The 26,678-nt window shown below is 33.9% G+C and overlaps 3 protein-coding genes across 6 annotated transcripts; 2 read left to right on the forward strand and 1 right to left on the reverse strand.

Moving 5' to 3' along the window:
- The first annotated feature begins 4,204 nt into the window (after positions 1–4,204).
- On the forward strand, positions 4,205–10,934 carry LOC108339404 (5'-3' exoribonuclease 3). Its single transcript, XM_052878239.1, has 22 exons — positions 4,205–4,372; positions 4,457–4,562; positions 4,784–4,860; positions 4,933–5,124; positions 5,275–5,394; positions 5,481–5,543; positions 6,004–6,177; positions 6,257–6,334; positions 6,453–6,602; positions 6,692–6,829; positions 6,961–7,056; positions 7,260–7,355; positions 7,512–7,582; positions 7,710–7,838; positions 7,926–8,002; positions 8,101–8,141; positions 8,250–8,324; positions 8,436–8,560; positions 8,772–8,852; positions 8,950–9,025; positions 9,099–9,172; positions 10,403–10,934. The coding sequence occupies exons 1-22, from the start codon at positions 4,205–4,207 to the stop codon at positions 10,932–10,934; spliced, it is 2,739 nt and encodes a 912-aa protein (XP_052734199.1).
- Positions 10,935–18,131: 7,197 nt separating this feature from the next.
- LOC108340438 (transcription factor E2FB) lies at positions 18,132–23,996 on the forward strand. 3 transcript variants are annotated; one of them, XM_052877464.1, is made up of 14 exons: positions 18,132–18,551; positions 19,740–19,929; positions 20,097–20,156; positions 21,242–21,327; positions 21,407–21,495; positions 21,588–21,642; positions 21,999–22,051; positions 22,134–22,202; positions 22,304–22,352; positions 22,437–22,502; positions 22,589–22,665; positions 22,813–23,026; positions 23,285–23,351; positions 23,495–23,996. In XM_052877464.1, exons 1-14 carry the CDS (start codon positions 18,345–18,347, stop codon positions 23,623–23,625), a joined length of 1,413 nt encoding a protein of 470 aa, XP_052733424.1. In that variant the 5' UTR covers positions 18,132–18,344; the 3' UTR covers positions 23,626–23,996. The 3 variants fall into 3 exon arrangements, with proteins under 3 accessions (XP_052733424.1, XP_017433318.1, XP_052733425.1); XM_017577829.2 differs by having other exon boundaries at positions 22,152–22,202; XM_052877465.1 differs by having other exon boundaries at positions 18,415–18,555.
- Positions 23,997–24,300: 304 nt separating this feature from the next.
- LOC108340439 (uncharacterized) lies at positions 24,301–26,034 on the reverse strand. 2 transcript variants are annotated; one of them, XM_017577831.2, is made up of 4 exons: positions 25,935–26,034; positions 25,527–25,787; positions 24,728–24,919; positions 24,301–24,632 (listed from the first exon to the last, which is right to left on the reverse strand). In XM_017577831.2, the coding sequence occupies exons 2-4, from the start codon at positions 25,743–25,745 to the stop codon at positions 24,474–24,476; spliced, it is 570 nt and encodes a 189-aa protein (XP_017433320.1). In that variant the 5' UTR covers positions 25,746–25,787; positions 25,935–26,034; the 3' UTR covers positions 24,301–24,473. The 2 variants fall into 2 exon arrangements, with proteins under 2 accessions (XP_017433320.1, XP_017433319.1); XM_017577830.2 differs by lacking the exon at positions 25,935–26,034 and having other exon boundaries at positions 25,527–25,903.
- Positions 26,035–26,678: the final 644 nt, after the last annotated feature.

A 26,678-nucleotide genomic window follows, 5' to 3' on the forward strand; every position in this document is an offset into this window, starting at 1 on the left:
TTTCCTCTTTGTTCAAAGATTTGTAAAGACCTTAGATACCGTATGTTCAATCCTCACTCAGAACGAGGATGAACACTTGGAACGAGACAAAGAGGTCTCCAGTTCCAGAATAGAATAAGATCGAGAGGGTTACTATCGGGTTACAAAAGAAAACGAGTACAACTGTATATCTCAAGAATGACTAGAACGAACGGTACTTACAAAGTGAGTCAATTAGATGAACTGACCCTTGAGAATTCTAACCGAACACAGAAAGAACTAGGCCAAATACTAAGGCTCGAAGCCGGAACCAAATGGACGTATACACTTCAAGACTCTCAGAGAAAAATGCTTAGAAGGATTCACCTGAAGAAACCGAACGCTTATGAATATTTAGCTTATTTGAATTTATATCAAGAAATCCGAATGTCAGTCAATGACCGAGCACGGTAGAGAAGAAAATTCTATTGAAGTTAGACGAACACTAGTTTTCATCAAGATAGATTATACAAGAAACGAGTACGAGCGCTTGGTGTAAGACCGAGCACTACTCTGTACGAGCGCTTGGTGTAAGACCGAGCACTAATAAACTTATAATAAAAGGCTTGATAAATATAATAAGATACTATTGAAGTAGTGTTTACGAACAACGAAAATATACAATTACATACATATATATATATATATATATATATATATATATATATATATATATATATATATATATATATATATATATATAATTTAAGTTTATCACAGGATACCCAAATACAACTGTGCTTGGCCGAACGCTCAAGCATAGTATTACCACACGAGGACGCTCGTCCTCAACTAGGATTCTCTCCAAATGAAAGAATCTCATTCCAACTATGTTCACCAGAAAAACTGAATAGTCAATGACCGTTCAGTAACGAACGTACACTTTCATATGAGAAATTTTATACCAGAATCATTTATTTTCAAACTCATTTCTTAACATATAGTTTCATAACTTTATACATTCATATCATAATCAACTTTCATACTTCATACAATCCACATCATATAAGTTTCATATATTTCATACATCAGAACATAGCAACTATCATATATCATATAGTCGAATATCACAATAATCATACTTCACTTTAATTTAGCAACTCGAACGAACGTTCATGCAACACCGTAAACATACAAATTAAATTAAATAAGCTTCCCTTACCTCTTGTGTGAACGATCGTCGTAGAGGCAGAAATACAGTTCACAACTACCGGTTCTTCTACTCTCAATGCTCGACAATTTTTCAACTAAACCAAGAAAATCAAAATACTCTCAGAACTACTCATTTGAAGAATGACGATCAACACAGAAAACCAGAACTGGATTTGCATGCCTAGGAAAACGAACGATTGGGTGAAGAGAAAGACTTACCAGCTCAGCTTCACAAACCAAACGGTTTAACTAGAAGCTCTTGACGCCGGAAGTTCTTCTACGGTGTCTGAATGATGATCGGAGAAGAGAAAGGGTGAGTTTTCTTAGAGAGAATATGAAGGAGATGTAGTGAGAAGGAGGAGAGAATGAGATTCTTCAGAAATCTAAAAAGAGGGTGCATGTAGAGAGTGAAGTAGATTTTTCTAAAAATGCAAGTTTTGCTTCCCTCGTCAAAACGAGCGTCCGCTCATCTGCCGACACCTGCATTCCACTATCTGATTTTCGGATCTCTTCGCTTGACACCTAGCGTCCGTCATTTGAGTGTCGAACCTCCCTCTTGACATGTGAACTCTACTAAAACGATACGTGCGTGGATTTTACTGACAATAAGTATATGTTTATATAATTGTATCATTGCCTTTTATATAAAAGGCATTTAATTTATTATAATATAATAATTCATTGTTATAAATACTTTTATTATATTAAAATTTGAAAACTAGTTATTTATGTTTAAATTCAAATTATAATTATTATTTTTTTCTCAGTGCAAGTTTAAGCGCTATATTAAAACATTTGTTAGTATAAATAAATATCTCATAGTAATTTAGATAAAGAGAGTAAAAATAGACATGTAAAAAGAATAACATTCGAGATAAAGATTTACAATTACAAATCTTAACAACAACCAACTCCCTTTCAATGTATTTGCAACCTATAAAATTTTATCTCCACACATGAGTATGAGAATAATCTTTGCTTTTACTTCATAAAAGAGGGAGAAACATTCAAACATGCGCATGTCTCTTTGTGATCTCTAATTAATAATTATAAATAAATAAATGTTTTTATTACTAGTTGTGTTAATATGGGGTAAGCCATCTTTAAAAAGGACATTTAGAACAATTAGTCCAATTCTACTTACACTTCCCTTTTTTTTACCAATACACTCCTCCCATTTATTTTCTCAAAGGTTTAATTCCTATTTTGGTCTCACTTTTCGTAGGGTCTGTTCAAATTGGTCCTACTTTTTTTCAAAAGTTCACTAAGATCCCACTTTTCGCAAAAACGGTGCAAGTTAGTCCTTTTTGGTTACGGCGTTAAAAAACTAACGGCACAGCTACCCAGCTGGAAGAAAACTGATGAGGTGTACAATTTTTTGTTGACGTGGCACTCGGCGGTGGGTTTGGGCCCAGGTGAAGGTTGTGTGGTTGTAGACAATGGAAGGGACGTCGCCGTAAATGGTGGCGGCTCTGTCCAAGAAACCTAGCGGTGTGAGAGGAGAAGAGTTAGCAGCGCTTGGCTTGAGTTGTTCCATTTGGTAGTCAACGGATGAAGCCATGTAGAGTGCCACGTCAACAAAAAAATGTACAGCTCATCAGTTTTTTGCCAGCTGGGTAGCTGTGCCGTTAGTTTTTTAACGCCGTAACCAAAAAGGACTAACTTGCACCGTTTTTGCGAAAAGTGGGATCTTAGTGAACTTTTGAAAAAAAGTAGGACCAATTTGAACAGACCCTACGAAAAGTGGGACCAAAATAGGAATTAAACATTTTCTCAAACTATTGGTTAGTATCACTTTTCCCATCACTCCATCTTGTTTTTCCTCATATTTAATCCTCTTCCAAAAAAGAAAGTCATGAATGTTTTTCTTTGTGCTAATTATCTTTCAAAAAAATACTTCGAAGTTTAACTATCATATGGTTAATTTTTGGGACCAAATCTTCGATATAGTACGAGAAATGTGGTTTTATTTTTCGGTAGAAAGTTGCCTTAAGTGCCTAAATGCATTTGGATCCCTTTGGGACGTTTAGGTTGACCAAATGCAAGTATCATCTCAGTATTAGGTGGTCAAATCTTAAGAAAACTCGAATAAATTTTTTGGTTGTCATCATTATCTATTTATAGTAATAATAATAATAATTCTATAGTAATAATTACAAAGGAATAATAAGTGGAGTAAATAACACCATGAAGTATAATCTTTACTTATTTTTTTATTATGTTCACTTTATCTTACGCTTTTTTGGAACCTAATGGAAGCTGTAAGTACATAACATTCCCATCATAGTTTTCGACTTTTCGGTAACTGTACAATAATGATGACAATGCTTCAGTTTTCTATGTTATCTTTTTAATTTTCTATTTTCATTCTCATCATCTTTGCTTTGGTGGGTTCCATAAAACAACAGTGTAATTTAAGATCGAAACAGCCAATTTTACCTTTTTTTTTTTCTCTTCCTCAAGTATTGAAACTGTTTACTTACTACAACCAAAACATTTTTTTGTGTTTTTTAAATATTTTTATTTTTTCTTCAATATTTTCTTAATTCTTGGTGAAAATATCAAGATTAAAATTATATTCTTGAAGCTTTCTTAAAATTACAGATAACTTGTTTTCTCCAAGATATATGTGATGAGTCGAACTTTGATTCGTACAATGATTACTTTAATCTGAGTTTTGAAAAGACCATTTTAAGTCTCTTCATCTTCTAACTTAACTTCTTTGCTAAGTCATTGCTCCTATCTTCCCTTCTCGCTGCAACTCAGGTACAAGTTAATCTTCTTCTGCAGAAAATATCTTTTTTGTTTATTATTGCTTTTTTCTTTTTATAAAAAATAACCATGTCATTATTTCTCTGAATAAAACACACCAACGTATGAATGTAAAATATACGTAGAAAGTGTTACTGATATGACATAAAAACAAGAATACCATCCCATATTTGAGAACTTGTCTTCACTCAGTGTTTCTCTTTTTCTCTTTGTCTCTATTTAAGCTATTCATCGATCAGAAACTACTGGAAAATTAATAGCAATGGGAGTGCCCGCGTTCTATAGATGGCTGACTGATAAATATCCCAGGGTGGTGCAAGATGTAGACAAAGCCATGCAAGACCCAAATGGAGTGAAATATGATAACTTGTATCTTGACATGAATGCCATCATCCATCCATGTTTTCACCCTGATAGTGATCATGACGATGTTCGTTACTCACTTTTGTTCATATACTTTCATTTTATTTATTCTTGTGCTGTTTTTTTCTTAAGAAGTTCATGTTGTCATTAGATTCCACTTCCAACAACATTCGAAGATGTTTTCAGAAATGTCTTTGACTACATTGATAGACTTGTCGACACTGTTAGGCCTCGCAAGCTCGTATACATGGCTATTGGTGAGTGAGACACCAGACTTTCATCATTAACAACTTAACTTTGTTGATACTTCTTTATTTTCTTGCCTTAGCAACTGAACTTTGTCTTAGAAATGCAATATCCTTCGGTTTTTAAGTGTAAAAGTTGAGACACCTTCGCATGAATGCATTGTGTTTCAGTATCTTTGCATGTCTTCTAATGAAAAGTTGAACTAAAGAGGTTCTGTGTTTCTCATGCACAGACGGGATTACCCCACGTGCCAAAATGAACCAGCAACGTTCAAGACGATTCCGAGCTGCTAAGGACAAAGAAATTCATGTGGGTTATTATTCATCAATTATTATCACTGTCATAGTTAAGGCCTTGAATTTATCTCTTGTATCTGTGTAGGAAGCTGAGGAAGAGAGGCTAAGGAAACAATTTGAAATGGAAGGGAAACAAGTTCTTCCTAAACAAGAGTCTGAAGTTGCAGATTTCAATATTATAACACCAGGCACTGAGTTCATGCATGAACTCTCAAAGGCACTTAAGGGCTATATCTCTACAAGGATAAATTGTAACTCATTATGGAAGGATATTATGGTATGACATGCATTGTCCACATTTCAGAAAGTTCAACTACCACTAAGAATGCTTCATTCGTCCTTGCTTAATATTTTAAATCATTGTTATTGTCTTCTTTTATATCAAGCTAAATATTATTGTTTTTTACCTTGTTAATTTTGAACTTAGGTAATTCTCTCCGATGCTAATGTTCCCGGGGAAGGGGAACATAAGATTATGTCATACATACGCAAACAGCGTACTCTGGAGGAGTATGATCCAAATACCTGTCACTGTTTATATGGCTTGGTGAGTAAATCATAGTAAAAGTTGTCTGACAAAGTGATTGTTTCTTCTGATATTCAATATAAAGACTATTTTGCACTGTAATTCAGGATGCTGATCTTATAATGCTTGCACTGGCGACTCACGAGCCCCATTTTTCAATATTAAGAGAGGTGATGTTGATATTAAAATATATATATATATATATATATATATATATATATATATATATATATATATATATAACTTGTGTAGCTTAGCGTGAAAAATTAATAAATAGTGTATACACCTATAATGTCTGTGATTGAATTCTAACTTTTGTACTTTCATTTAGTTACAAACTGCTATGCATGATAATTTGTTAATTTTGGTTATAACTATCTTGAGAGTTCTGTCAAGAATGATTTCTTATTGGTTGAGACTACTCGTTACAAAGGAAAATTAAACTCTTGAAGATATACTATTTTACTTTTCTGTACAATATCTCACATTCTAGACATGTACAGGATGTCTCTTTTCAGCAGCAACCAAAAGTAGCTGCCAAGCCTTTCAAGGTATAATAGTTGATTTACATTCTTCAACTACAGCTTTGTTGTTTATATGATCATGAGTCTTATGAGTTTAACTGTGCAGCTTTTGCACATTTGGCTACTGAGGGAGTATATTGAGTTAGACATGAAGATAGAAAATCCTCCAAAAACTTGTAGCATTATTAAGCTTGAGAGAATAATTGATGATTTCATCTTCATGTGCTTTTTTGCTGGAAATGATTTTCTGCCCCACCTGCCATCTTTGGATATTCATGAGGTTTGTTGGAAATTTTTTGAATATAAAGTATTAATGTATGGTCAGCTATATCATTACTTGTTTTTCCCAATTTTTTCAGGGGGCCATTGATTTGCTAATGACTGTTTACAAGGAAGAATTCAGTACTCTTGGAGGACATCTAGTGGACATGAGCAGGGTAACACTGTTACTGTCTCATTCCTTCTTTTGTTTGTGCATATCTTTTTCTTTTTTCTGTTACCCTTATATCCCAATAATCTATTTTACTTAAAATCGTTGTGCACCTATGAAAGCAGGTTGGAGAAAAAAATGCTGCTTTTATGAAGTTATCTAGAGTTGAAAACTTTATACTTAAGGTTGGTACATATGAAGAGAAAATGTTTAAGAAAAGATCTGAAATACGAGAACGCAGATTGAAAAGGCTTATTCGAGATAATGAGGATGCCGTAAGTTGAAATATATTTGAAAAATTTACACATCCCTTTTTATTTTACTGTAAATTTGGGCTCATGTGTTTCCCTGATTTTCCATGCAGAGGAGGGAAGAAAAGAATGAAAAATGTTTCTTTGATCTTGACGATGAAAATACTTCTGATTGCACTCTTCTGATCAAGAAGGCACCAGATTCAAAGTTGTCTCTTTTGGCGAATAATGTTTCTGCTACACATGCTGAAGTAAGTTGTTGTATTGTAAATCAGGAGTTTCTGTCTTCATTTATACAGTTTTGTTGACACCTTTCATGGATTCTCTTACAGCAGCATATTAATGTTGAATTGTTAATAATCTTTTTTCTCCTCACTGTCAGATTGAGCAAAACACAAAGGATTTAAAAGATGAATTGAAGAAAAGTATTAGACAAAAATGTGACTTACTTTTGAGTGAAGATTTCTTAGTTGACAAGGTATGCACTATATGAATTAAATTACAATACATCTAGTACAGTCTAATTAAATTAAAGATTTACATATGTATAGTAAGTTTGTTGATATTCATTATAAGAATGATATTTGCTTGGTAAATCATGTATTAAATTATCTTTCCACTAACATTGTCCATGAAAATTAAGATCCTAAACATGCTCTTTTTTATTACCTTTCATTACAGATAAAATTTGGAGCACCTGGTTACAAAGAAAGATATTATAAAGCGAAGTTTTCTGTGGAAACTCCTACTGACATTGAGGGAAAAAGGAAGGAAATAGTATGTGGTTCTACAAACAACTTTGCCAACTGTTGTTTGTTTGGGTTTGGAAGACTTTTGTTGTTTTACCTTAAATATGTTGCACTAGCAGGGTCCCTTTTGCTATTCAACTTTCAATGTTGGTGGTGGTGGTGATAGATTGCAATTTATTTGTAGGTCCAGAAGTACACTGAAGGATTGGCATGGGTTCTTCAATACTATTTTTCAGCAGTTGCTTCCTGGACATGGTAAGCCAATATGGTTTAATTTATATATATATACATATATATATATATATATAACTTGAATTTTAATGTCTAATGCATTATACAAATATGGAAAAATCCAAAAAGACATGAACGTTGCAATATACAGGTTTTATCCGTTCCACTACGGTCCATTTGCTTCAGATTTAAAGGGCATGAGTCAAGTGAGAGTAAAATTTGAAAAAGGTGTCCCATTCTTACCACTTGATCAACTTTTAAGTGTTCTCCCTCCAGGAAGGTAACTTTCTTATGTTGTCCTATTTGCCACTCAATATATATATATATTTCCATTACCATGATGATATCTAATTCTACTTTTGTGCAGTGCTCATGCTCTTCCAAAAGCCTATGCACAACTAATGCTAGATGAGAAATCTAGAATCCTTGACTTTTATCCTCAGGGTAAGCCAGTTTATCTTGTTTGAAGCATTTTATTCAATATTTTTGGTTCTTTTTACTTTGTTTTCTCTTTCTTATCATTGCTTTTTTTGTTTTTTAAGATTTTGAAGTTGACACTGAAGGAAAACGCTTCACCTGGCAGGTTATTATTTTACGATGTTTCTTCTATTAATTCGTATTGTTCCTTTTGTCAAATTTTGAAGGGTAATAAGTACTGATGGAAACAAATGTTTGTGTGTCTTTTGCCTAGGGAATTTGCAAACTTCCATGGATAGATGATACCCGGCTTGTGGCTGAAACCAAAGAACTCAAAAATGAATTATCGGTGTGAACTACTAACTTGATAAGTAGCATAGCACACCACAAATTTACATACTTCAATTGCTAATATTTTATGCATCGATCTCCTCAAAATCTCTCTTATTGTGTTTTATAGGAAAAGGAGGCCATAAGAAATTCACTCAAGGCTGATAGCTTGTTTGTTAGAAGCTCTAGCAAATTAGCAGAGAAATTTGGCTCTCTATCTGTTGACCCAAATTGCAAGATAGACACGAGAATAAGGTTCTCAACAGACTCTAACACAAAATTACTACTGAGACTGACTCAATAAACCTGCTAAATTTTGTGATTTCTAGTAAATTCTTTCTCTAATCATTTTTTCATGGCTACTGCATGTTTCTTCTTTAATGATTGCAACCTTGCATGTACTTTTCTGTGTTGGAAATAACCCACAGTTCAATGTTTCCTTTTTGTTTTCTTGGTACTTTAGCAGTGATGGCATTGGGGGTACCATAAGTCCTTGCAATGAAGAAGCTTGCTTGGACCTTTGTGACAACAAAGAAGATCGTGTCTTGTATGCTACTTAAAATCTGAACACAGTTTTCATTTTCTTAATTTGCATTCAACTTTTGAGTAAACTTCCAATAACCGTGACATCGTTCATGTTTTAGATGTGTCTATTACGAGCTTCCTGCTGGTAGTAATCACATTCCTTGTTTACTATCGAATGTGAGCCTTCCAGAGAAGGTAAAACTAAAAGAACTTTCTTTTCTGATAAAGAAAAAGTATGTATATTGTATAACATTTCAAATTTTTATAGAAAATCTTTGAAGGTGATATCATGGAAACTGAACTCTGGCATGAACGTCAGAGATATTTTAGTCGTTTTGAGAGGTACTTTTTTTTCCTGTTAGAAATATTATATCTTTTATCTTTCAGTTTATTTTTCAGTTAGTTTGTTAATATTTATTATTTGTATTTTGGGCTTCGCCCATATTTTTTCTATTATAAATAGAGAATCTATGTGTGTTTAACACAAGGAAGATTAATCCCATATATAATTTTCACTATGTTTAACATGGTATCAGAGCAGGTTTTCTGATCTCTTCCGGTGGTCTTTGCTGTCTGCCGGTGGCCGGCCGTCATGGCCGCCGGCAGCCCCTAAAAATCTTGTAATCTTCATTTTCTCTTCTTAAATCTCAGCACCCAGAATCAGAGACAAGTCTCCTGGGAACCACTGCCTCCTTTGAATCATCGGACCTCCCTCTCTCTGTTTAGACCTTCCGGAGCAGCCATTGCTGCCATGACGTCTGTCTTCTTCTTGCCGCATGCTTCCACATCTTCGGACCTCCTTCTTCTTTCTGCATAATTTGCCGTAGAGGGTTTCGCCTCTGTATTGCTGTTCTTGCCTTGATCTTCCTTTCTTATTGTATTTGCCGCACAGATCTGCTGCGTTTATTGCATCCTTCTCCGCTGCTCTCCTTCATCCACTTCTGAAGTTGAAGTGTTTATTGCCTCCTTCTCCGCTGCTCTCCTTCATCCACTTCTGAAGTTGAAGTGTTTATTGTCTCCTTCTCCGCTGCTCTCCTTCATCCACTTCTGAAGTTGAAGTGTTTATTGCCTCCTTCTCCATTATTCTCCTTCATCCACTTTTGAAGTTGAAGTTTCACAAGCTTGGTTCACACTTTTGAAGTTGAAGTTTCACAAGCTTGGTTCACACTTTTGAAGTTGAAGTTTCACAAGCTTGGTTCACACTTTTGAAGTTGAAGTGTTTATTGTCTCACTCTTGGAAGAAAAATCATCTAGTTCAAAACCTAGTTTAGTTATTTCAAACTTGGTTCATACAATTTGTATGCTCCAGCTTGAGGGGGAGTGTTAGAAATATTATATCTTTTATCTTTCAGTTTATTTTTCAGTTAGTTTGTTATTATTTATTATTTGTATTTTGGGCTTAGCCCATATTTTTTCTATTATAAATAGAGAATCCTATGTGTGTTTAACACAAGGAAGATTAATCCCATATATAATTTTCACTATGTTTAACATTTTCCTACATTAGAGCATGTGGGTTTCGTATCTCAGACAAAATCTCTTATCTTTTAACTGGCCAACTTGATAACTCAGGGTGCAAACTCAAGACAAATGGAGGAGTGAAAACAAGAGCAATAGTTCAAGGGTTTTCTCACATTCAAGTAGACAACATGAAAGAAGCTTTTCATCAAATGGAAGTAGCCAACATGCAAGAAGCTTTTCATCAAATGCAAATAGCCAACATGGAAGAAGCTTTTCATCAAATGCACCTTCCTTTATACACAAAGGTGCTGGTGTTGGATGGGGTTCAGGTAGAGGGAGAAAAGTTGATACAGTGAAAAATGAAAGAATTCCTAGTCATGAACAACATAATGATGCAGGCTCCTACCATGTAACAACTACTAGTGACACCACATCGCAGCTCTTTGTGAATGACTTTAGACAATTCAGAATATCAGAGTCTGGTCGCATGAATCAGTCAAAGAATGCTTATAATCATGAAGCTTCACAATCTGAGAGACCTTTTGGTCGGGGACAAGGTAGGGGTGCTTCTAGTAGCATTGCATTGCGGCCTCAATGGAGTGGTGCAACATCTCAGCAAGGGAAAGATCGTAATCGTTGGTAAAATGTTGTTGCTATGAAATAGAAGAAAAGAAACTAGGGGTGTTGACTTTTACTTTGACCTTGTGGCATTGTGGAATACTTTTTTGGTTTTTGGTATATTTGTATATGACTATTTCAGGGTACAACATTTTACAGGGTGTACTAATTTTATATGTCATGTTCATCATGATAAGGTCAACTTTTTCTCTTTTTACGGTTACTTCCTTTTTTGTGATTTTTGTGCAAACATGCTTGCTCCGTTTGTCTTACACTGTGCTAGCACATGACAATTTCTCAGTATTATCTGGATGTTATTTTTTGCTTCATCTTTTTTATACTTTGCGTGCTGCTACTTTTTCTTAAAAGAAAATAATTAGACCAGAACTTGTAAAAGTTGCAACTTAAACGAAAATATTTAAACTAATTATTAATGTTATTAAGAGTCACTACCAAAACATTATCAAATGTGTAAAAGAAAACTCGTTTATAAGAAAATAAACTCTTAAATAAGTTATATCTTCTCTTACGCCATGCGTTTTTTTATCGTTGTTTTTCTTCTTGTCTTCCTCTCTTGCTTTTTATATTTATTATGTGAAACAGATAAAGCATTAAATAATGGGTCATTATCATAATTTATCTGGTATTTGGTGTTAGATGCATTTTTTAATCATTCTTTGCTTTGATTATAAGGTCAACCTATCAAATTTAATTTCAGTTTGATGCATAATCATCACTTAATTATTTAATTATTTGTTATCTAACACAAGCTTCAGTATAGTTAATTTTTTGGTTAAATATGTTTTTAGTCCTTCAACTATCAAGCGATTTTATTTTTAGTCCCTTTTCCAAACTTTGGTACACTTTGATTCTTGAAAAATGTAATTGTTTGTCCTCCATGACCAACGTTAATTTTTTTTAAGTGGCTAATGGTGTGCCACATGAAAGGCCAAATCAAATTTTGTTTCTGACTCTAATTAAAATTAAAAGAAAAAACATTAAATTGTAGGGTCAAAACTGGAATCCTTATTTTTTCTTCATTCAAGGGGTAATGCGGGCAGTCTTTTTTTTTTCATCTTCAACCAGCCATGGCCAACACTAGGTCGATCTCCAACTATTACACTCATTTTCTTCTGTTGGCACTTTTTTCCTTTCGTCTATCTTCAACTCAAATCGCAACATTTATCATATATTTTTCACTATCTTTCACTTTTTTTTTCCTTCCCCCTTCCCTAAACCTATTCCCCCAAAAATCGCAAGCACACGCATCCACCCAATCAACCAAATCTGTAATTCCTCGCCCCTAAAAAAAAGAACTTTTTAATATTGATATTACAAAATCTGGCTTCAATCATTACACTATATATATGTTGAATGGAGTTGTAGGACACTTCCAAGGAAAAAAGAATATAGCATGAATAGTTCAAGTAATGAGTAGTGAGACTCAGCCTAAAGGTCGATGACAGAGAAAGAACTTAATAGATATGGATGAAAGATCCATATTAAACCAAAAGAAGGAGATTTGTGTTGTACTCTTGCAGTCACCAAGTAATTAATAAATTTCAATCCTTTGATGGATGATAGTATAGTTAAACCACTTCCTTCAAAGACATTTGGGTACAATTTGGAATAGTGGGACTTTACAGTTATCTCAAAGCTTAAATTGGATTGAGGATGATAATATATGCATCAGATCCTGGAAGAATAGCTCCTTTCCTTGGATATATATTGAAGATTCTAGCACTAAAATGATCGCAGACATTAAGAATAGAAAACTCAATGTGATACAATTAGGCTTGCACTAAGAGTTGGTCAACGAGAAAGACTTCAATAATTTAGATTGAAATGTACCAAATAAGGGGTCTTTTTGTTTAAAAAAGCACAAGTAGACCAAAAAACAAAAAACTACATTTTTTTATGGAGGTGATGTTTTTTTCTTTCTAACTCTGTTTTTTTTTCAAACACTTTTTTTAAGCATAAACTCTTAAAGAGGTGGCAATGTTATGAATCTTACATCGAGTAGAATAGAAAGCTTAACGTGACGTTTAAGTTTTGAGGCACTTTTACTTAACGACGATGAAGACAATAAAGAGGCAGCCATTGAAGACGAAGAAGAGAATGATGATGAGAGGATTCTTACAAAAATTGGGAAGGAGAGGAGAAGAGTATTACCAAGTGTTGGCCAAGGTTGGTTGAAGATGGAGAAGAAAAGAGTGCCCGCAAAACCCTTGAAAGAAGAAAAAAAGGGATTCCAGTTTTGACCCTAAAATTTAATATTTTTTCTTTTAATTTTAATTAAAGTCATAAACAAAATTTGAATTGGCCTTCCACGTGGCACACCGTTAGCCACGTTAGAAAAAAATTAACACCGTTAGTCATGGAGGATGAAAAATTACAGTTTCTTTAAGGACAATAATCAAAGTGTACCAAAGTTTGGGTGAGGGACTAAAAATAAAAATTCTTGATAGTTGAGGGATTAAAAACATATTTAACTCTTAATTTTTTATTAGAATTAAGTGGGTGGTAATATTTAATATATCATTAGCACATGTGACATCGTTGTTACATGGTCCAAAATTTGACATTAAAAATATGTGATGATATTTTTATAAATATTTTGTTAAAATTAATATTGGACTTTCTCACAATAAATGTCGATTTGGAAATTGATATTAACTCTAAGATCAATTGTGAGTGGTCTGATGATATCAATTTGTGTTTTAAAATTTTAGAAACAACGTCAACGTCAACGTCTTTATCTTTCTCTTTTTTGTTTATGCAAAACCAACCATGAAAGTACAGTATTAATGGCGCCAAACTCTTAGGAAGAAGTTCGTCAACCCATTTAACTCCATTTTGGTGTTGTGATGTTTGTTTGGTTTCAAACTTTCATTCTCTATATTGCATTTCACATTAAGGTTAATGTTTAGCCATTGTTGTGTATCCTAAAGATTGTGTTTTTGGATTTGTGGGTTAACTCTGATTTTGACTCAATTTTTTTTGTTGAGAATTTTATTAGGTTGTTTTCAAAGGTAAAGTTTTCAACTCTTAGATATTGGTCACAGATTCAGGGTTATGAAGATTTGATGGTAAAAAACTTCAAATAATCATAACTTTTTATTATAAATTTCGAATGAAGACACTTCAATTTCATTGTTTCAAATAGAATGACGAATGCACTAGTCAATTTTGAAAAGGATTCAAATTCTAAAAAATCCACGAATTAATCACCACTTTTTATTTTCTTAGTATTTATCACAAAATTTTCACTACTTTATAATTATATTTAAGATACTCATACTACTTAAAAATTCGGAAAATTTAATCTTAGTTTTTATATTAATTTTTTATGATTTTAATGAAAGAAAATAGTAATGATTTTTTTTAGAAAAAAACACAAATTAACATATATTATAAATATATTATAAATGCAACACATCTTTGTCCCGATAACAAATGTTAATTTGATGTATTATACTATTACATCAAACTTGAATAGATGTTAAAAAACTAAAATATCCCATTTTAAAAGTTTTCTTTTTCTTTTCGTTTTAGTATGTGTCTTTAAACAATCATTGTTTTTATCTAATAGTTGGAAAAGTTTGAGAAAACTATTATCAAAGAAGTGATAGTGTGACTAATTTTGTTTAAGATAATAACAAAATTCTCGCTCTTTTAAATTAAAGATAATATTAAGATAAAATTTAGAATTTGGTTTAAACTGACTCATTGTGTGAATATTAATATTATTTTTTAAGTTTTGGATTAAATTCTGGGAGAAAATAGTTATATACTGTTAGAACCTATTAAAATCCATTAAAAAACTCATCTTAGTGGATTACATGTGTCAAGGAAGGAGAGTTGGAAATCAGAAAGTGGAAACAGGTGGCGGCAAGAGAGTGGACGTTCGTTTTTGGTGACGGCAATAGTTAATGCCAAATTTTCAAATGTTGTGCCACTTCTCTGCATGCTTACTTTCTTCTCCAAATCTCTGAAACCATTTTCTACTCCTTCTCTCTAAGATTTCTTAACCTTCTCTCTACAAAATCTCACTCTTTTCTTCTTTCGATCATCAAACAGACCACACCTGAGCATTCCCGACGTCGAGGGCGTTCATTTGAACCGATCAATTTTCGATTCCGAGCTGGTAAGTTCATCTTTCCCTCAGCTGTGTGGTTTTCTGGACATGCAAACCAAGTTCTGGTTTCATGTGTTGATTACTCTTCTAAAAAGAGAGGTTCTAATAGTGTTTTGGTTTTTACTTGGTTTAGTTTGGAAATTGTTGAGCGTTGAGGGTAGAAGGACTTGTAGTGGTGAAACCGTATTCTGCCTCTGTGAACGTTCGGTCACATTAAGAGGTAAGGGAAGCTTATATAATTTGATTTAGATTCTTGCTTTGTATGAATGCATATTCGTTGATTTCTGAATGAATATGAAAAATGGTTGTTATTGCATTGTTGACTGTATGAGGAACTGGAATGATATTGTGTTTGATGATGAAATATGGTATGTTGTTTACAAGTATTGATGATTAATGAAAGCCATGAAATGGGTAGGGATGTGGTCGAGAGTCAGTATTGATCATTCAATTATACCAACGTTCGTTCTCAGTAGCGTTCGTTCTTAATAAGTGTTTGATATTAGACCAGCGCTCATTCGATATAGTGTTCAGTTTTCCTGTGGACTCGGTTGGAACTGGATTCTTTCATTTGGAGAGAATTCTAGTTGAAGACTAGCGTCTTCGTTCCGTTTGGTAATATTTGTACTTAAGCGTTCAACCAAGGATATTTATTCCTTGGTATTTGATTATAAACTTCGTATATCTATATGTATTTGTATATTTTGTTCGTTCTTGAACATTAGTTAAATAATATCTTATATTTATCAAGCCTTTTTATTCTATAAGTTAAGTAGTGATCGGTCTTACACCAAGCGCTCGTACTAAGTAGTGCTCGGTCTTACACCAAGCGCTCGTACTAAGTAAGTGCTCGGTCTTACACCAGGCGCTTGTTCTCATTTTCCGTAATCTACCTTTATAATAAGAGCGTTCGTCCAAACTCAATAGCGTTCGCTCTCTATAGTGCCCGGTCTTCGATTGACATTCGTTTTCCTTGATGTTTAACTCATTAAGAAGCTAAGTATTTATTGGCGTTCGGTTTCTTCATATGATTCCGTCAAGTGCTATTATTTGATGTCCTATAGTATCTGTCTTAATTGGTTTCGGCCTAGAGTCTTAGTACTCGGCCTAGGCTTTACGGTGTTCAGTTTAAACTCTCAAGAGTCAGTCCATTAAATTGGCTCACTTGGAAAATAACGTTCGATTCTATTAGTCTTTAAGAAGTATTATTGTATTCGGTCCCTTTCACAACAAGTGAGTAACTCTCTCGATTTGATCTGTTTTGAGTTGGAGATATCTCGGTCTCACTCCTAGTTTTCAGTCTTGTTCTGGGTTAAAAAACTAACGTTCGGTATTTGGTATCCTACGTGATCTTTATTCAAATTGGTTAAGTTGAGGTTTTAATAATGAAAGATGATGGAATATGATATGGATGAAATGACTTTGGTTATGAAAGAGTATTTCGGGGAGGAATATCTCATGAATGGATATTGGAATTGGTAAAGTATGAATGTGGATAAAGCTAAGCTAGCGGTTCATCCTAATATTTCGTGATTACTCGTTTCTCACGTAGAAAAGGGTAAGTCATGTGTGGGAATGACAGGAGATTCTAGTCCTTATGGTTAATTTGGACAGATAGGACTAACCTCGAGTGACAGCTGTCACCCGGATGCACGAACGTCGTAGCTACACAGAATTCATACAGTTCGGACAGTAAGAGTCTAGTATTAGGCTTTGCATGAAAGAGTTAATGATTTATCTGGTTTAATTGATTTTATGAAATATATGCTGATACATGAATTAAAATACATAAGCTTACCCTATTTTCCTGTCTTGTCCGTTTTGTACATTCAGTCGTTTGTTCTGTCGCAATGATCATCCGTGTGGATGTGAGCAGAAGGAGAAGAGCTGCTGGAAGAAGCGCTGGAAGAAGAAAGTTTGGTCGAGGTAGAAGTTAAGACCGAATTGTAGAACCGTTCGGTCAATAGTTAGTTTATTTGTATGATGACCGTTTGATCATCTTTTACCTTCTTCTTTTGTATGACCGTTCGATATAGGTCTTTTGTAAACCGTTCGGTCTAGATTGCTTATTTGTACAATTTTAACTTTCTCGTTATTCTGTAAGGCCGTTCGGCCATAAGTGTACGTCCTATCTTTTGTAAGACTGATCTGTAGTACTATTAACATGTGATTATTCTATTATATGATTTTATACTGTATTTTTGGGATGTTACGTATACTAATCATAAAAATTGATTTTACATTATTATTCAATTATAAATTACTATATGTAATAATGCTATTAACTTTTACTTTAATAATTCTAAAAGTTTACAAATAGTAATTTTTTATTGGTATACCATATACAACACTTTTACACTATTAATCTGAATATATAATGGTTGAACTTACTTTTTATTTGATTAATTGTCCAAATTTTAACGTTAGTGATATATAGGAATAATGCTTGTAAAATATATACAAAATAGTTGTAATTTATTTTTTCCTTAAAAAAAAGTTATATATTTATTTTATTTTCGATTTAAGAAAATAGTGGTCGTATAAATGGTGTGCAAGTTCGAAAATAAATATAACAGGTGGTTTAATTTATTTTTAGTGGTAATTATATATTTAATTGTAGATTTTATTATATTGTTTATTATTTTCTTTTACATTTTGTTAAATTAAAATCAATTACTTCAGAAGCTCATCCCACTTAGTACATCTCATTTCAATTAGTGAATCTTATGCAATGATTTGTTAAGCTTTAGAGCAATTATTTAAAAACTATTATTGGTACAGTGATGATGAGTATAATTTTTAGTTAATTATTAAGGTAAGATTGCTTGCATATTCTATACATGAAAATTAAACTCTTTCATTTCCTCTTTAAAATATTGCTTACACTGCATATTAATGATTGTAATGCTCTTTTGTTCCATTAAAAAATAAAATTAAAATATGAATGGATAGATAAAACACAATATTAATAATAACAATAATAATTGATCTGTTTTTTCTCTTTAGTGTGAAAAGAAATAGTAATTATTATGATAATATATATTATATTTATTTGGGAATTTATTGTAGTAAGTGCTTCCCTCCACATCTATATCCGAACCAAATTCCCTCCCTTCTCTTCATCTTCTTCTTCCTCTCTCTCTTTTTTCTCTTTCCCTCGTTTTCTCCTCTCTTTCTCTCTCCCGCTTTATTATTTTCCCACTCAACAAACTCTCAGATCCTTGTTTCCTCTCCCATTCCTTTCGATTCCCCCAATTCTAACTCCCAAACCCCACCGATCCCCCTTCCTTGCGGCGGATGTCGGCACCGCACGCTCCTTCCGCTGCCGCCACCGCCACCGCCACAGCCTCCTCCAACCCGCCCGATCAGATCATGCACACCATGAAACGCCAACTCCCCTTCTCTTCCATGAAACCACCCTTTGCCGCCGCCGGAGACTACCACCGCTTCGCCCCTGACCACCGCCGAAGCCTCGACGCCGAAGCAGTCGTGGTCAAGACTCCTGTCGGTGCTTCCCTAATTTAGTTTTTCATTTTTAGGTTTTTTATTATTTTTTTGGCTGTGGAGTTGTTAGAGTGGGTTATGTGGTCGAGTGTTCGTGATGACTCGGATAATTTTTTGAGAACTAGAGAGATCTGCTCAATTCAAGGGCTTAATTAGTTAGTGAGTTGTTAATTTGTTGGTGTTAGTCGCTGAATTAGTTTATAGGTGACACTAGAGCTAGATTGTAACTTGGAGATTGTTAAGTGGTAGTTGAGTTTGAATTTTGATTTCCCAAGTTAAGGTGCTTGAGAGTTGGAAATATAATGTGCTCGGGACTTGTTTTTATACAGGGTATGGAATTGATTGGTTAATATCTTGTATAGAAGGTTATAATTTATAAACTGTTCTATCTGTTTAGTTTCTTTGGTGATATTAAGTTCTTGAGTTTGTGACTAGAGCAGTGAAGAACTTTAGACGATGTGCTTGCTGATTATAAATTGAGTTGGCAGTGTGATTGTAAATTGGTCAAATTTTTCGAGGAAGTGGTAGGGCTATTTATTTGTTGTATTAGCCCCTTTGAAGTACTTCTGGACAGTCCCATTGACATCATGTGAAATTATGTATATACTCTTTTAACTTTCTTCTGCTTATGTTTTATTTGGATCATTTTACTCAACCTAAAATTGAAGCTGGAGGCTGCCAAATTCATAGGTTTTTGGCATTTGATTTGACCACAGATCAATTACTTCATCCATATGTTCCTAGTCTAGGAGTTCTGAGTGTTTGCAACCTACTTTTAGGAGTGCCTTTCATACTTTCATATGAAATCAATTGTACATATTTGTGCATGTGTCATGTCTAGTCCTTTTGTTCTTGGGGCTCTTTGTAAAAAGATTTCCAATTTATGGTTTGACTTTATATGATTACAAACTAGAAATGGATTAGGTAGTGATCATGTGAAAGAATGAATTATGCATAATCTTGTGATGAACATCTCTATAATAGTAGAGTTATTATTTTATTTTCCTTTATGAACATTCTAATTAATATTGCTTTGCAACTATTGCTTGCATGCTTTGGACCAAATATAGATTGTCTATTATGGATTATAAAGTATGTGAATTATTTGTGAAAATGTAATTCTTACTCTAATTTCTCCTGTTTATTGTCATTTCTATTGATTGCAATGATTATATTTTCACATTTCAGCAATTGAAGCGGAAGAGTGAAGCAGCTGATTTTGAAGCTGATTCTGGTGATAGGATGACTCCTGGGTCCACTGAACCAGCTAATAGTCCTTTTCGTACACCAGTATCAGGAAAGACAGGAAAAGGTGGGAAATCCTCTAGGATGACAAAATGCAACAGACTTGGAACTCAAACTCCAGGCTCAAATATTGGTGAATATCATCTTCCAAACATTATGTTTTTATTTTTAACAGATATCCCTAGAAAATGCTGGTAAATCATATTTTGGTTGCCTGTCAACTAACATACACCATCATTACTTACCTGTGTTAGGCATGCAAAAAACTTAGATACTTTCTTTTTTATGTAAACTTGGCAGGTTCTCCTTCAGGCAATAATCTCACTCCAGCTGGTCCATGTCGTTATGACAGCTCTTTAGGTATTATAGCATTTGGCAGTTCATTGTTGATCAACAAGGTTTTATAATTATTCAATTTTATATGGTGCATTATTACCCTTTGATCCTTTGTAGTTTCATTCTTTCTCATTTAGTGGCCTCAACTTTCATTGTGTATTAAACTCTCTCAACAACTTGTAGTTTATAGACAAATTTTTACAATCAGCATTTACATGTTTATTTTACTCATTATTTAATTCTGGTTTAATATTTTCACAATGTACCCTCTAAAGTTATTGTTTAGCTTATGCATTACCCTCTTGGAAATAGAAGTCACTCTAGTGGGTCCAAAAGGATGGGTAAAGAACAACTCAAAACCAAACTGAATTGCAAACTTAACTGAACCACACCTAGAAGAACCAACTTGTATTTAGATTTCTAATAGTCTAACCAATTTCTGTCTAAAAAGCTGTTAAGATAACCACTTTCAAATCTAATTCAGTTAACCAGATTTAACTAATCTAAAGTATAGAAAATGTTATTTCGTGCACCCAACTCATGTAGAAGCTGATTTACTCCTAAAGCTCTTTATTCCTCTGCCACTACCAACCAACAGAGACACAGTCTGCTCTGTTACCCTCTTGCCATTGCTACCTTTCATATTGAAGCACATTTAATAACATGCGATCCATCAACATGATTGTTATGCTACATAAAGGATCACACTCTTCGTTAGTTGATGAACTGGTTAACCAAATAACAAAAAATGGTTTTAATTACAGTTTGAAGAGCTGGTTTTTAAATGTGGCGTGGTTCGTAAACTGATTCTTTAATTAGTTTTTATTACAGTTTGGTTAAGTCTTCTTAATCAAACCAACCGGCCATGTCTTAGATGGATAGGATGAGTAAATGTTAAATTGACATTGAAGTTAACTGAAGCTAATATTTTCAAGTTAAACTAAAGCTGAGGAGATTTCAGTTACAAAATAGTCAGGGTTTGTCTGAAAATGGTGAAACTACTGTTAGATTAAGTGTAATTTTCCCTTTGTTCAGTATGTTTTCAGTGACAAAAGGAAGTTGCTATACTCTTTTTTAATTACTGCATATATCATTTTCGTAAAAAATAGGTCTGTTGACCAAGAAGTTCATCAATTTGATCAAACAAGCTGAGGATGGTATCCTTGATCTGAATAAAGCTGCAGACACGTTAGAGGTTAATATATTTTCATATGGTCTAGTGATTGCATGCTGTAAAGTTTGATAATTTGATGTTCCTTTTTTTGTAACTACAGGTGCAAAAGAGGAGGATATATGATATAACAAACGTTCTTGAAGGGATTGGCCTTATAGAAAAGAAACTGAAGAACCGAATTCAATGGAAGTAGGAATTTCTATTCGTCAATCCTTGTCATAATTGTTGAGGTATTGAAGTTTTAAACTATTTTACTGACCCCTTTGACAAATGTTGATCAGGGGATTGGATGTCTCAAGACCGGGAGAGGCTGATGATAGTTTTGCTAGCTTACAGGTTAGAAAAAATTCAATTTTCTGCTTGGGATTGACATGGAGATGGTTTCTTTAGATTGGAACATATAAAGCTTGATTATGTATTCAATTTATGGTTTCCTGTCAAGAAACTTTCATTTTTTTTTTTTCATCTGGAGGTAGCTGTTGTCAAATCATTTTATGTGAGATTGCCTGTGAAACATTTTATTTTTATTGAAACAAATTACAGACCTTCTCTGACTTGAATTTCAGTAAGTTGCTTTGCAATGGGTATTGGGATTGAATTTTTGTATAATTTATTTTATATTATACTTCACAGATAATATTAATTCCTGAAATTTTGTTGGCATTTGATTTCTTTCTGTTTCTCATCTGCAGGCAGAAGTTGAAAATTTAACAATGGATGAGCGGCGGTTAGATGAACAAATAAGGTTTGGAGACCATCCATGGCAATTTTATCTTCATTGGCTTATTCATCTATAATGTTTGGGGACCATGCCTGGACTACTGAAGTTTTCTAATTAATTGCAGGGAGATGCAAGAAAGACTGCGGGAGCTCAGTGAAGATGAAAACAATGAGAGGTAATATTCATTTTGCCTTTAGTCATCTGTGTTATTTGGCGGTCATTTTGTGTGCATAACCATATTTGATGTGTTTCTTTAATCTATTTCCACATGCATAGGTTGCTTTTTGTTACTGAGGAAGATATAAAAAATTTACCCTGCTTCCAGGTAAATTTCTTCGTCTATGTTCTTTGCGTCACAATATAAATTTTGGTTTTGGATGTTTACTGAAATCTTAGTCTTTACTGCCAGAATGAGACCTTGATAGCAATTAAAGCACCCCATGGCACCACTTTGGAGGTACCTGATCCTGACGAGGTAATTTGAGAGGGCATGAAGATTTAAATAGAAGTTAATAAATATCACTTGCATTTTTCTCATGATAAATCCCCCTTTTCTATTAGGCTGTTGATTATCCACAGCGGAGATACAGGATAGTCCTCAGAAGCACAATGGGCCCCATAGATGTTTACCTTGTTAGGTATTTTTTGTATGATTCGAAAATCAGTTTCCTCAAGTTTATTGCAATGGCATGGTCAGATGACAGTGCAGGATGAGGCTATAATGCTTCTCATGTAACATGTAATAGTTAGATTCCTGACCTCCCCTTCTTTCTCTGTCTTTTTAGTCAATTTGAAGAGAAGTTTGAAGATATTAATGGTGTTGATGTACCCAAACTTCCATCTAGTCCAGATGTTAACAAAAATCAATCAACAGTGGTACCGGAGGATAAAGGGAAAGGCGTTGATGTTCAGGGACCAGATGTTGGACCTAGTTCAGAGTTTACTACCTCTCAGGATTTCGTCAGCGGGATCATGAAGATTGTTCCTTCAGATGTTGCTGTGAGTATCACCTCATTCTTTGAGACATTTTGTTTTTCATATTTCGGTTCTAATGCGAGAATACATTTATGGCAACACTGTCTCAGCTGTGGGGGATTATCTTTCAAAATTCTGCACACATCTATGATTGCATATTTTGTATGAATTTTTGCAATGTTTCTTTGTTGTAACTTGTAAGCACGAAGTCAGTATCGTTTCTGATAAAAGAAATAAAAGCTCAAGTGTAGGAGCTTATTTGAAACTTTTTTCCCTTTGCAGAGTGAAGCTGATTACTGGCTTTTATCAGATGCTGATGTTAGCATAACTGACATGTGGAGAACAGAACGTATCCTCCCTAAACTTATCCTCCATTCATTCTTTAGATACGTCATGCACCCACACACCTGGAGGGGGAGGGGTTTGGGATTTTCACAAAAAAATAGGATTCAGGCTTGGTGATATTCTAAAGCTTCATTGTTACATTTACAGCTGTAGTTGAATGGAATGAACTGGATCCGCTTCAGGAAGATTACTGTATGACTCGCGATAATACTTCGACCCCAAGTCATCCTTCAAATGTAGGTGAAGTGTCTTCTACATCTAAACCCTCTGGAGGTTGAAGCTTCCAATGCATTGTGAATATAAAAGTGAACGTGATGTTCCTTTTCCTGCTGAGAACCTATGACATCCATCCATATTCCTTTTGTATCCTCTCTACATTATTCTGGCGGTTGGATTGAAGGTTCCATGAAGATGCTTTCTCATGTTTTTCCAAGAAGCTAGTCCGAGGAACTGAGTGGCCAATCAATTGGCTCGTTGTATAGTAAAATATTACATAACCCAAGGGACCTTAGTTCAAGAACAAAAAGATCTTGATGCTTTGCTGAAACCATCCTTGTATATTATTTTAAGTCTTGCTTCGTAGTACTTAGCTCGATGTCTTATGTTTTGCAAGCAATAAAAAACTTCGGAATGCAAATTGGAAGAGTTATGCTCCTAGCTTATCATCTTTAACCATTCGTCCATTTCAATATTTGCTATGCCTGCAATTCAGCACACTGATGGTGAAACGACAAGTTTCAGCTGGGATTTTAGGATCATTCATTTTCTTTGAGTTGGCAATTACCTTATCACCATTCTGTGAGTTGGCAATCACCTTATCGCTATTCTGGGCCTCCCTCGATAATCCAATGATTGACTGACTACAACCAATAACTAAATAGTGTGTTATATTATACCGATTATACTAACCTGGTGGATGCAATCATGCAAGCGAATTATGACAACGTTAGTGGCATACATAATGCATATTATTAAACATCATTTTCATTATCGTTAATAAATAATAAGAATGTAACATGCCCATAAGTGTGGAAACTAATGTTTATCTGGTTATAAAATTCGAGATACTATAGAGAAAAGCATGTTCAGGGGCAGATTGTTTGACATTTGAAGGTATCACTACAAGCTACTTATCTTTCTCAACTTTCTTTCCAATCCAACCAGCCACAATCGGGGTAAGAGCCACTGTGGGTGGAAACCTAATTGGAGATGCAGCTTTATGTGCAGCATATGCCAAAGCAAAGGTACCAACTTTTTCGCCAGTCTCATCAGCTGAGATTCCAATCTGAAGATAAACACGCAACTCATTAATCCCAAGCAATAATTATTTTTTAACTAAATTGCAATCTATCTACATTAGGTTTTGTTTTAGTGTTGGACCTTCTGCAACAAAGATTGGACATCAATTCCAGCACTAATTAGTGCATAACAAAGTGCGAAAGAGATCAATGACAGTGTAATTGAGGTAGCCAGGTATGCTCCTCCATATTTTGCTAGCAATTCCTTGGCTTGATCAGCCTTTGATGTCTGTTGCTCAGAATTCTCCTTTCCTTCCTCTTTTGAGCTGAAAATCTGCAAGATACCATTTTCTTCATTTTAGATAGACTCAAAAAGATACTGAATATTGAGTCATTACTTAACATTCCTTGAACTAAAAAATTCACCAACAAGCCATCACGTGCTCCCCAAAAGTGGAGAAAATTAAAACGAGGCCAAAGGAAGGAATGGAAAGAAAACCTACAATTCAGGGATAAACACAGAAGCTTACACAGAATATAAAATAAAATTTTATCAAGTGGCACATCTTTTGCAGTTAAGGCAATTTTTGACAAGCAAAACTAGTCCTTTTTGCCTCACTGTTTTGAATTTTCAAGGTTTCTGTTTCCTTTATTCGGAAAATGTCAGTAACAAAATCATATCATAGCATATCCTTCGATTATACTTTTGACTTTCTCCAAGTTCAATCCAAATCGAGCTTCTTTTTTGCAACACACTTAATTAAGTGGGAACCAATACACACTTAGCATTGAAGCCAAGAAAGCGAGGCTGCTTATCAGCAATTACACACAAACACGAAACCACCAAAAAACAAGAAACCTACGATTCAAGAAACCGGAATCTTTTAGGAACCTTAAACTCCTAGATAAGCCAAAACAGACGAGAAAAATGAAAAGCGCACCTTCCAAAGTCCAGCTTCAAGGCCATACTTCTTTGTAACTTCCTCAGGTGAAGGGTTTTCAATTTCCTCCGTCTTCTCTCTAAGAGCTCGCACTCTGAAGCCCTTCACATGATACTTGAGTCTGTGAAATGAAGCAGAAGCCGAAATTCTCTGAGTCCTTCCGCTGAGTATAGAAGCACAAGAGGGCGATGGGAGTAGCAGCGATGTGGTCATCATCATCAGCCCACACAAATCTTCCACCTAATGCTCAAACAATTTCCTCTGCGATTATCAAAATTGAAAGCAGAAAAAAAAAAGAGAAACAGAAAGTGTATGTTATGTGAGCTCAATTCAGCCAACAAAGAGAAAAGATAGTAAATGATAACGATGACACAAAATATCACTTCATAAATTAGTTGTTCGACTCACTGCCATAGTTCTTCTCTGTTCCTTGGAATGGGCTTCCAAAATAAAGCCCAAGAGAAGGACACGTAACAAGCAATACAAGCACAATTATTTCACCTTCTTTTTTCATTGCTTTAAGTTTTCTTTTAATGTTTATAAATGTCATTTATTAATGTGTATTTGGTTCTTTTTCACTCTTTAAAATATATTTAAAATGCGGCTTATTTTTTATTTTATTTTAATCTTCCCTTTAAAAAATAAATAGGTTTGTTGTTATAAACTCTAGGGATTTGTTTACATATACAATTTCTCTTCCAAAGTAGTTTAATAAATTATACAACTCATTTTAATAATAAACTAACATTTTTTTATGAATATGTTTAATTATACAACTTATTGATACGGTTCTCACTTTTTAAACATTTTGTCTGTAACAAAAACATTCTTTAAAATTTGATAATAAAACAACGAAACAAATACATATGGATAAAATATGCGAAAAAATTTAAATGGAAATTCTTTTTTGTGGTTGAGTGATAAATGTGTATTAAACATACCAATATTGACGGCGTAGATTTATATAACGCAATTGGATATTCTTGCACATTTACGATACTATTGAAAAAGTATAAAAGGTTTATCTTATAGTTTTTTCTTTCATAAATTTCAAATACATGTTTTAAAATACACAATTTTTAATATATTTCTAGATCTAAAAATATTTTTTAAATTAATTTAAAATGTATTTTTAATTATGTAATATATAAA

This window comes from Vigna angularis, chromosome 5 (assembly GCF_016808095.1).
Source record: "Vigna angularis cultivar LongXiaoDou No.4 chromosome 5, ASM1680809v1, whole genome shotgun sequence".
NCBI classification, from domain to species: domain Eukaryota; kingdom Viridiplantae; phylum Streptophyta; class Magnoliopsida; order Fabales; family Fabaceae; genus Vigna; species Vigna angularis.